The sequence below is a fragment of the Echiichthys vipera genome (genome assembly GCF_963691815.1).
Source record: "Echiichthys vipera genome assembly, chromosome: 21".
Taxonomy (NCBI): domain Eukaryota; kingdom Metazoa; phylum Chordata; class Actinopteri; order Perciformes; family Trachinidae; genus Echiichthys; species Echiichthys vipera.
In genome coordinates this window covers 25,434,749-25,446,826 of record NC_139846.1, presented here as the reverse complement: position 1 = coordinate 25,446,826, position 12,078 = coordinate 25,434,749, and the positions used below count along the sequence as shown (strand labels likewise).

General features: G+C 40.7%; 1 protein-coding gene across 4 annotated transcripts in view; it reads left to right on the top strand.

Annotated features, from left to right (window-relative positions):
* Positions 1 to 12,078, top strand: part of LOC310963407 (ras-responsive element-binding protein 1-like) — a 72,483-nt gene that overhangs the window by 32,487 nt on the left and 27,918 nt on the right. For 2 of the 4 annotated variants that reach the window (XM_083936240.1, XM_083936242.1), the window contains 4 exons: positions 9,029 to 9,365; positions 9,454 to 9,523; positions 10,359 to 10,448; positions 11,509 to 11,672. In XM_083936240.1, coding sequence (XP_083792366.1) covers positions 9,029 to 9,365; positions 9,454 to 9,523; positions 10,359 to 10,448; positions 11,509 to 11,672 — 661 coding nt within the window. Of the gene's footprint in view, positions 1 to 9,025; positions 9,366 to 9,453; positions 9,524 to 10,358; positions 10,449 to 11,041; positions 11,079 to 11,508; positions 11,673 to 12,078 lie in introns of those variants that run through there. The other 2 variants (XM_083936241.1, XM_083936243.1) reach the window with 2 other exon arrangements.

Genomic DNA, 12,078 nt, shown 5'->3' with positions numbered 1-12,078 from the left:
GATTCTTTAATTCAGCTTTTACTACTGAAGGTATTTTAGCGTTTTATATTCAGTCATAATGACCCTTAAGTGAGTTGCATGAGCTGTGAGTGGTTGCGGTTCAAATGGAGGCTGAGAAGCTCGCTGAGCGCGGGTTGAATGGATGCATGTGTAAAGAAATGTTGACTGGAATCTGGTTTTCCCTGTGTGTCTTTGGGGCGTTGCTCTGCACGTATGTGTGTGAAGCCGTTTAGAAAGAGATGAAGAGGGAGCGACAGTTAGGAGGAGGTAATAAATAGCCAACATATGGTCACTGAGCCCGTCCTCCCCCTCTGCTCCTCCATCTCTCCCCTCCATACATCTCTCCATCCCTCACCTCGTGTCGGCTAAACGCAGACTGTTAGCCGACACCCGGGCCGCAGAAAATACCCCAGTTTGCTAAAAGAGAGTGATGTAAATATAAAAGGAGAAGAGGAAAAAGAGGTCGAGTTAAACGCAGAAAGGGAGTTGAGGATGGCTGTTTGCTTTCTAAGGCAGGTGTCACTTTTGTCAGTTTGCCTCTGGCTTTTTTTGGGGGCTGTAAATGATGCTAACGGCTACTCAGGCTGCTAACTACTTAGCGTACAGCTAGGGATGAAACTGTTTGGTACAGCAGGGAAAAATAAGCAAAATAAATAACATTTATTAATTAAAATAAACATTTAAACCGTGGCTCAGTCGTAGCAACACTTGCATTCAGGGGCTAACCCAATTAGCATGGTTTAGCTAACTGAAAAATGCTGACTTTCCGTGTCGCACTCAAGAATTTAAGCTAAAACCCAATTTAGAGAAACGGAGATGCTTAATTGCAAACATGCTTCACACTGAAACAAACTTCCTACAGAACGGTGTTTTGCATTTCACGATAGCAACTGTATTCTAACATTTAACGATGCTAACAGCTAACGCTCGGCTAACGCTGTTAAAAGACACCAACTAGCTAGCAGAGTATAAGCATTTGACTTTCCCCCCGGTCTGATGATGCTAACTGGCTACTCATGCTGCTAACATTACTTAGCTTACAACTAGGGATGAAACTGTTTGGAAAAAATGAGCAAAATAAACATTTAAACCGTAGCTAATCCAATTAGCATGGTTTAGCTAACTGAAAAATGCCGACTCACTCAAGAGTTCATGCTAATATCAGACCCAGTTTAGAGAAACACTCTAATTTAACAGTAATTGTTTGGTTACAGAGATGCTTAACTGTTAATGCTACGCTAACACTGGCTACTGAGTGTTAGCTCACAGTTGGTTCATGTTCGGTACAGCAGGACAAATACGTCATATGTTCATATTAAAGTAAATAAAATATGTTCATATAAACACACCTTCATCATATCTCACTCTAAGACACGCTGAGAGACATTCTCATTAAATATGAAACAAACACATGAAGTCGTTTCTGACGTAAAAGAAAGTTGAAGCTCGTCGCTGCTGAGACTTTTACGTCCCAGCTGTCCCGTGGATTTACGAGGCTCAGGTGGCCACAAGCTTTTCCTCCGTCCCCCCTCCGTACCCCCGTCCATCCCTCCGTACCCCCGTCCATCCCTCCGTTCCCCCGTCCATCCCTCCGTTCCCCCGTCCATCCCTCTGTCCGTACCCCCTTAGTCCCGTGCATCCAACAGCCCTTCGCCCCGTCCCTCCGCCCCCCTGCGTCCCTCCATCCATCCCCCTCCGTCCTGTGTGTCCATCTGTCCATCCTATGCATCCATCCCCTCTTCGTCCCCTCCGTCCGTCCCCCGCCCAGTGTGTCCGTCCTACCTCTGTCCCTCCGTCCATCCCACCTCCGTCCCTCCGTCCTTCCCCCCGTCCAGTGTGTCCATCCCACCTCCGTCCCTCCGTCCTTCCCCCCGTCCAGTGTGTCCGTCCCACCTCCGTCCCTCCGTCCTTCCCCCCGTCCAGTGTGTCCGTCCTACCTCCGTCCTTCCCCCCGTCCAGTGTGTCCGTCCTACCTCCGTCCCTCCGTCCTTCCCCCCGTCCAGTGTGTCCGTCCTACCTCCGTCCCTCCGTCCTTCCCCCCGTCCAGTGTGTCCGTCCTACCTCCGTCCCTCCGTCCGTGCCCCCTGTCCCATGTGTCCGTCCTACCTCCGTCCCTCCGTCGGTCCCCCCTTGGTCCCTCTCCTTCCTCCCCCTTCCTTACCTCCGTCCCTCCTGCCTCCTTCGTCCCTCCTTCCCTCCCGCCTCCTTCCCTCCCCCCCTCCGTCCCTCTCCTCCCCCCCCTGCGTCCCTCTCCTCCCTCCCCCTGCAGAGGCCTCTGTCACTGGGTAACGTCTGCCCACAGGTGCCTCTCTCAGCAGGAGCTGGTGAAATGAGAAACCGCGTCAGCTTGTGTGTTTTTTTTCTGCTGACCGGACGAAGTGTGCGGTGGAGTGGAGTCACGCTCAGACCGCGTTAATCTGGGGAACGGCAACACGCTTCACGCCCCAAACAGGACGGGTCACGCAGTGTGTGAGGGCGTGTGATCCCACAATAACAAAGGGAAATAAACAATAAAACGGTGATTTTACCGTACTCTCGCCGCGTTTCCTGGTCCCGCTGCGTCGCTTGGATCCGCCCCAAACTTCAGCAGGTTCTTCCACGCTCCACGCTCCTCGATCCACGCTCCACGTCCACGCTCCACGCTGCACGTCCACGCTCCACGCTGCACGTCCACGCTCCACGCCCCACGTCCACGCCCCACGCTCCACCGTCCACGCTCCTCGCTTCACGGTTTCACCTAGTTTCATCACAATCAGACGGGTGGTTCTTCTGTAATCTGACAGATAAACAAACATTACAACAACAAACACAATCAACCCACACATCATATCTGCATATTTAAATTAAATTAAATTAAATATGATAAATATAAACACACAGATCATATCTTCATATTATATTAAATTAAATTAAATTAAATATGATAAATATAAACACACAGATCACAGATCATATCGGCACATTTAAATAAATTAAATTAAATATGGTAAACTGTTTTTTTCAAAAATGGAAATGCCATGTATTTAAAATGGAAAAAACATACATCATATATTTAATTTAATTTGATTTTATATGGTAAATATAAATAACATGCATCGTGTCTTCATATTAAATTAAATTAAAATAAATTAAATACAATTAAATATGCAAAATATAAACATTGTGTCTTCATATTAAATTTAAAATAAATGAAAAACAAACTTTTTTCTATAATATTCGCCCAAGAAAATCATGTTTGACGTGGCAAATTTTTGTATTTATTTTATTTTTAATCATTTTTTTTAAATTATAGTTTTTATTTTGTTTGTTTATATTTTTATTTGTTTGATTTTAGGTTTAATTATTTATTTAATTATAAAACAAATATTTATAAATTATAAAACAATGATTTATTTAATTATAAAACAATTATTTATTAAATAATTAAATAATTATTTATTAAATTATAAAACAAAGATTTGGTCCAAAACCCAAAGATATTAAGTTTAAATAAAATAATCGATGAAGTGGATTAATTTATTTAAATGTCTCAACACTCAAAACAAAGTGATATTAGAGTAAAATATAAATATAAATAAGAGAAAATAACATTTAAAGGTTGTGTTTGTCAGTTAAACAAGAGCAGGGGTGAGCGGTTACCGTGGCAACAGCCCTGAGGTTTGAACTGCAACAGTCGTCGTCTGTCGGTGAGTTTCTGTTTGTTTAGTTTATTTAGTTTATTAAGTTACTTTAGTTTATTTAATTAGTTTATTTCTTTAGTTTAACGTCGTCTGTGTTTGTTTTAATTCACCGTCACATTAAGTCACGGGCGCCGACGTCATCGACCAATCAGGAGCGAGCGTGACGGGGAAGAAATCTGTACGAGACTTTTATTTTGAAATGTTTTTAAATTCACTCAGGAAACGAGATCGAACTCATGATGATAGACTTCCTGCTTCCTTCATCTCTCCTTCATCTCTCCTTCATTCATCTCTCCTTCCTTCATCTCTCCTTCCTTCCTTCCTTCCTTCATCTCTCCTTCATTCATCTCTCCTTCATTCATCTCTCCTTCATTCATCTCTCCTTCCTTCATCTCTCCTTCCTTCCTTCCTTCCTTCATCTCTCCTTCATTCATCTCTCCTTCATTCATCTCTCCTTCATTCATCTCTCCTTCCTTCATCTCTCCTTCCTTCCTTCCTTCATCTCTCCTTCATTCATCTCTCCTTCATTCATCTCTCCTTCATTCATCTCTCCTTCATTCATCTCTCCTTCATTCATCTCTCCTTCCTTCATCTCTCCTTCCTTCCTTCCTTCCTTCATCTCTCCTTCATCTCTCCATCCTTCCTTCATCACTCCTTCCTTCCTTCCTCTCTCCTTCCTTCCTTCATCTCTCCTTCCTTTCTATCTCCTTCCTTCCTTCCTTCCTTCATCTCTCCTTCCTTTCTATCTCCTTCCTTCCTCTCTCCTTCCTTCCTCCCTTCATCTCTCCTTCCTTCATCTCTCCTTCCTCCCTTCATCTCTCCATCCTTCCTTCATCTCTCCTTCTGTCCTTCCTCTCTCCTTCCTTCATCTCTCCTTCCTTCCTTCCTTCATCTCTCCTTCCTTTCTCTCTCCTTCCTTCCTCTCTCCTTCCTTCCTCCCTTCATCTCTCCTTCCTTCCTCTCTCCTTCCTTCCTCCCTTCATCTCTCCTTCCTTCATCTCTCCTTCCTCCCTTCATCTCTCCTTCCTCCCTTCATCTCTCCTTCCTTCATCTCTCCTCCCTTCATCTCTCCTTCCTCCCTTCATCTCTCCTTCCTTCATCTCTCCTTCCTTCATCTCTCCATCTCTCCTTCCTTCATCTCTCCTTCCTTCATCTCTCCTTCCTTCATCTCTCCTTCCTTCATCTCTCCTTCCTTCATCTCTCCTTCCTTCATCTCTCCTTCCTTCCTCTCTCCTTCCTTCATCTCTCCTTCCTTCATCTCTCCTTCCTTCATCTCTCCTTCCTTCATCTCTCCTTCCTTCCTTCCTTCATCTCTCCTTTCTTCATCTCTCCATCCTTCCTTCATCTCTCCTTCCTTCCTTCATCTCTCCTTCCTTCATCTTTCCATCCTTCCTTCATCTCTCCTTCCTTCCTTCCTCCTTCCTTCATCTCTCCTTCCTCCCTTCCTCCTTCCTTCATCTCTCCTTCCTTCCTTCCTTCATCTCTCCATCCTTCCTTCATCACTCCTTCCTTCCTTCCTCTCTCCTTCCTTCCTTCCTTCATCTCTCCTTCCTTTCTCTCTCCTTCCTTCCTCCCTTCATCTCTCCTTCCTTCATCTCTCCTTCCTCCCTTCATCTCTCCTTCCTCCCTTCATCTCTCCTTCCTTCATCTCTCTATCCTTCCTTCATCTCTCCTTCCTTCATCTCTCCATCTCTCCTTCCTCTCTCCTTTCTTCATCTCTCCATCCTTCCTTCATCTCTCCTTCCTTCATCTTTCCATCCTTCCTTCATCTCTCCTTCCTTCCTTCCTCCTTCCTTCATCTCTCCTTCCTCCCTTCCTCCTTCCTTCATCTCTCCTTCCTTCCTTCCTCCTTCCTTCATCTCTCCTTCCTCCCTTCCTCCTTCCTTCATCTCTCCTTCCTTCCTTCCTTCCTCTCTCCTTCATCTCTCCATCCTTCCTTCATCTCTCCTTCTGTCCTTCCTCTCTCCTTCCTTCCTTCCTTCATCTCTCCTTCCTTTCTCTCTCCTTCCTTCCTCTCTCCTTCCTTCCTCCCTTCATCTCTCCTTCCTTCATCTCTCCTTCCTCCCTTCATCTCTCCTTCCTTCCTCCCTTCATCTCTCCTTCCTTCATCTCTCTATCCTTCCTTCATCTCTCCTTCCTTCATCTCTCCATCTCTCCTTCCTCTCTCCTTTCTTCATCTCTCCATCCTTCCTTCATCTCTCCTTCCTTCATCTTTCCTTCCTTCCTTCATCTCTCCTTCCTTCCTTCATCTCTCCTTCCTTCATCTTTCCATCCTTCCTTCATCTCTCCTTCCTTCCTTCCTCCTTCCTTCATCTCTCCTTCCTCCCTTCCTCCTTCCTTCATCTCTCCTTCCTTCCTTCATCTCTCCTTCCTTCCTTCATCTCTCCTTCCTTCCTTCCTTCCTTCCTTCCTTCCTTCCTTCATCTCTCCTTCCTTCATCTCTCCTTCCTTCATCTCTCCTTCCTTCCTTCATCTCTCCTTCCTTCCTTCATCTCTCCTTCCTTCCTTCATCTCTCCTCCCTTCATCTCTCCTTCCTTCCTTCATCTCTCCTTCCTTCATCTCTCCTTCCTTCCTTCATCTCTCCTTCCTTCCTTCATCTCTCCTCCCTTCATCTCTCCTTCCTTCCTCTCTCCTTCCTTCATCTCTCCTTCCTTCCTTCTTTCCTTCCTTCCTTCATCTCTCCTTCCTTCATCTCTCCTTCCTCTCTCCTTCCTTCATCTCTCCTTCCTTCCTTCATCTCTCCTTCCTTCCTTCCTTCCTTCCTTCCTTCATCTCTCCTTCCTTCCTCTCTCCTTCCTTCATCTCTCCTTCCTTCCTTCTTTCCTTCCTCTTCATCTCTCTTTCCTTCCTTCATCTCTCCTTCCTCTCTCCTTCCCTCCTCTCTCCTTCATCTCTCCTTCCTCCTTCCTCTCTCCTTCATCTCTCCTTCATTCTTTCCTTCCTTCCTTCATCTCTCCTTACTTCCTTCCTTCCTTCCTTCATACCTCCTCACTTCTCCTCTTTTCTTTCCTACCTACTTCCTTCTTTCCTTCATCCTTCTTTCCTTCATCCTTCTTTCTCTCAGCTTTTCTTCTTCTCTCCTATTTCACATCTTCTTCTTTATTTACATTTAAATCAACTTCCTGTTACGTTTGTTTGTTTGTTTGTTTACGTCCACGCCGCCATTTTCCATCGTTTTAGAGTCTCTCTCTCTCTCTCTCTCTCTCTCTCTGTCTCTCTCTCTGTCTCTCTCTCTCTCTCTCTCTATCTCTATCTCTTTCTCTCTCTCTCTCTCTATCTCTCTCTCTCATCTCTCATCTCTCTCTCTCTCTCTCTCTCTCTCTCTCTCTCTCTCTCTCTCTCTCTCTCTCTCTCTCTCTCTCTCTCTCTCTCTCTCTCTCTCTCTCTCTCTCTCTCCTCTCCTCTCTCTCTCTCTCTCTCCCTCTCTCCCTCTCTCTCTCATCTCTCTCTCACTCTCTCTCTCTCTCTCTCTCTCTCTCTCTCTCTCTCTCTCTCTGCTCTGTCTCTATCTCTCTCTCTCTCTCTCTCTCTCTCTCTCTCTCTCTCTCTCTCTCTCTCTCTCTCTCTCTCTCTCTCTCTCTCTCTCTCTCTCCTCGTCTTCCTCTTTCAGCTTTTCTTTGAACGAGGAGGAATGTCTCTCTCTCTCACACACACACACACACACACACACACACACACACACACACACACACAGGAAGTGGTCGTCTTCCTGTGGGAGCAGCCAAACAGGAAACAGTAATTACCTCCTCCTCCTCTTCTTCTTCTCCTCCTCTCTTTATCGTCTGTGTTCCCCGTGAACGCGGCGCCTCCTCTCGTCTCGACGGCGCCCGGCCAAACTCGCCGCTCTCGTGCTCTCACGGGTCGAAGGTCGCGGCCGCCGTCACCTTCACCCGTTTAAAACAGGGAAACAGGCGCACGTTGTTATGGCAACGACGCTGCAAACACACAGAATCACACGTCAACACAGAAACAGCAGAAGAAGAGTTCAGAGCTTTTAACTTAATTATTAAAATTCACCTTTTTATTCCAACAAACACTAAAACATTTATATTTAAATAAATACAATAAATAAGTTAATTCTTAAGCAAATAAATAAACAAATAAATGCGTAAATAAGTAAATTAAATAATAAATAAAAAGTCAATTAAAGCTCAAATAACTGTATAAATAAAAACAATAAATGCGTAAATAAGTTTGTTAAATAATAAATAAAAAGGCTGAAATAAATATGTAAGTATTAAATTAAATCCCAAATAAATGTTTAAATAAAAACAATAAATAAGTAAATTAAATAATAAAATAATAAATAAAAAGGCTGAAATAATTACGTAGGTAAATAAATTCAGAAATACATTAAAGATCAAATAAATGTATAAATAAATACAATAAATGTGTACATTCTTAAGAAAATAAATAAACAAATAAATAAGTTTGTTAAATAATAAATAAAAAGGCTGAAATAAATATGTAAGTAAGTAAATTAAAGCTCCAATAAATGTTTAAATAAAAACAATAAATAAGTAAATAAAGCAAATAAATGAATGAATAAACGTGTAAATGCATAAGTGAATTAAATAAATAAATAAATATATTAAAGATCAATTTAATGAATATATAACTTAGTGATACAATATATAAATGAAATAAAAGATCAATGATCTTTCAAAAAGATGAAATAAATGTATGAATAAATACATTAAATAAATAAATTCCTAAGCAAATATATAAATAAATAAATGTGTAAATAAATAAGTATCTTAAATTAAAATAAAAAGGCCGTAATAAACATGTAAGTAAATAAATTAAAGATCAAATAAATGTTTAAATAAAAACATAAATAAGTAAATATATATAACTTAATGACAGAATATTGATCAATAAATACATTTTTTTACATATTTATGTTTTTCATCCTGTTTTTATTTTTGAATTTATTCATTTATTTACATTTTGTTTAATTTATTTTTAAATTATTGATAAATTTATTAATTTACTCACATATTTTTTATTTTTATTTATTTTATATTATTTTTTACAGTAATTTCAGTATTTTTTTAATAATCCAGTATTTTTTCATTTATTTCTGTATTTATACTTTTATTAATACATTTTTTCATTTATTTAAGTATATTTTTTAAATAATCCAGTATTTATTTATTTATTTCCTTATTTCTGTGTATTTTCCATCTCTTGACGCTTGCGTGCGTCTGCGTCCTCCGCACGAACACGTTCCACGGTTCGAACCTCAGATTTAATTGTTTTTATTGATTTAAAGTCTCTTAAACTTGTTTGTTTGTTTGTTTGTTTGTTTGTGTGTTTGTTTGTTTGTGTGTTTGTTCTTCAGCAGTGATGGAAAACTGCGCGGAGGAGCAGCGACAGGAGCTCAACGAGGAGGCGGAGCTTACAGACGAGAGCACGCACCACAACCTCAAAGGGGCGCCCAACGGCGTGACGGAGCAGGAGGAGGAGGAGGCGGCGAGCGGCGCGGAGACGCTGCAGAACGGAGACCGAGGAGGAGGAGGAGGAGGAGGGATGATGGGCGCTGAAGGGGGAGGAGACCTGTCCTCCATCAACGCCATGATGTCAGCGGTGATGTCAGCAGCAGGGACCATCAACGGCGGAGGAGACGGCGAGGAAGAGAGCGGCGTCACGTCGGCCGCCTCGTCCGCCGGGCCGTCCCCCAGGTGACTGCGGCGCTGCGACGCCATGAAGGAATCAAACCTGTGTGTTTCTGAACGTGTGAAGTGACGCTGTTCTTCTTCTCTGTCTAAGCCCCTCCCCCAGCAAGTCTCTGACGGGCGCCATGAGAGCCCCGCCCAGCCGCAACGCACGCCGCACACAGGTACACGCCCCCTCCAAGCTGCACGCCGCGCTGCACGCCGCACTGCACGCCGCACTGCACTGTCAGCGTTTATTTCACTTTTATTTCCCTACGTTACCTTAAATATATATTTTTAATGAATATAATAATTTTACTATTTAGATTTTTTTAAATATTTCGTTTTATGATGAAAATAATATTTTCTCCATATTTTTAAGTATTTATTTATTTTTATAAACATGATTATTTAAAAATATTTAGTTATTATAATGAATATTATAAATTTACTATCAATATATATTTTTAAATATTTATTTATTATAATGAAAATTATAATAACTGTTATTTTTTAATATGAATTTTTTATAATAAATATAAAAACTGCTATTATTATTTCTCTGTATATTTTTTATATTTATTTATTTTAACGAATATAATAATTATTCTATTATTTATAAATTTATTTTAATATTTTTTATTATAATGAATATAATAATTGTTCTTGTTTTTATATTTTTTATTGATTTGTTTCTGATTTTTATTTGCAGAGAAAATAAAAATAAAGGCATAAAAATCAATAAAATATATTCTGACAAAATGTTTATTTATATACAAAAACTAATGAATATATTCATAAAACAATGAATAAATACAAAGACGTAAATATAAAGATGCATATTTTGATATTTGTGGTTATTTTTCCTCAGTTTCAGTTATTTCACATTTAGAAATGTGGAATAATCTGCTGATCTGATCTCTGTGCACTTTAAACTGTGCATCATTGTTTATATATAAATATAAATATTAATATTAATATTTGTGTCTGACGTTATTGTTGTTGTTTTGTTTCTTGCAGGAAACCAAAGACGACAGCTCAGCGTTTATTTGTCCTCTGTGTGACAAGAACTGTCAGACGCAGCATTCACTCACCATGCACATCAGACAGGTGATCATCACTCATATATACATTTATATATTTATATATAATCATATTTAATATTTATATAATTATATTTAACATCTATAAAGAACTGTCAGACGCAGCATTCACTCACCATGCACATCAGACAGGTGATCATCATTAATATTTATATATTATCATATTTAATAATCATATAATCATATTTAATATATTTATAATCATATTTAATATATATATAATTATATTTAACATCTATATAATCAAATCTATTTATCAAGAACTGTCAGACGCAGCATTCACTCACCATGCACATCAGACAGGTACACAACATTAATATTTATATATTTATATTTATATATTATCATATTTAATATATTTATAATCATATTTAATATATTTATAATCATATTTAACATCTATTAAGAACTGTCAGACGCAGCATTCACTCACCATGCACATCAGACAGGTACACAACATTAATATTTATATATTTATATTTATATATAATCATATTTAATATATTTATAATCATATTTAATATATTTATAATCATATTTAACATCTTTATAATCATATTTAACATATTTATAATCATATTTAACATCTCTAAAGAACTGTCAGACGCAGCATTCACTCACCATGCACATCAGACAGGTGATCATCATTAATATATATATATTTATATTTATATAAAAATAATAAAAGTAAAGAATGAAATAGGAATTAATAAAAACTACAACATGTCATTTATTTTTCATATTTTGATGCGTTTAATGTGACATTACTTCACTTAAGGACTCTTTTATTTCTGTGTATTTATTATATATTTATATAAATATATAATAAGTAATAAAGTATTTATGTGTAACTCATGTCTGTGTGTGTGTGTGTGTGTGTGTGTGTGTGTGTGTGTGTGTGTGTGTGTGTGTGTGTGTGTGTGTGTGTGTGTGTGTGTGTGTGTGTGTGTGTGTGTGTGTGTGTGTGTGTGTGTGTGTGTGTGTGTGTGTGTGTGTGTGTGTGTGTGTGTGTGTGTGTGTGTGTGTGTGTGTGTGTGTGTGTGTGTGTGTGTGTGTGTGTGGTGCAGCACAACGCGGACGCCGGAGCCACGGATCACTCCTGCAGCATCTGCGGCAAATGTCTGAGCTCGGCGTCGTCGCTCGACCGCCACATGTTGGTGCACAGCGGAGAGAGACCGTACAAGTGCAACGTGTGTGGGCAGACGTTCACCACCAACGGCAACATGCACAGGTGGGCGCGCACGCACACACACACACACACGCACACACACACACACACACACAGACACACATGCACAGATGAGAGCGCACGCACACACACACACACACACACACACATGCACAGATGAGAGCGCACGCACACACACACACACACACACACACACACGTACACACACACACACACATGCACAGGTGGGAGCGCACACACACACACACACACACACAGGCACACAGACACACATGCACAGGTGGGGAGCACGCACACACACACACACACATGCACAGGTGGGCACGCACAGGCACGCACGCACACACACACACAGACACACATGCACAGGTGGGCGCGCACGCACAAGCACACACGCACGCAGACACACACACACACACACACACACACACAGACACAGACACACATG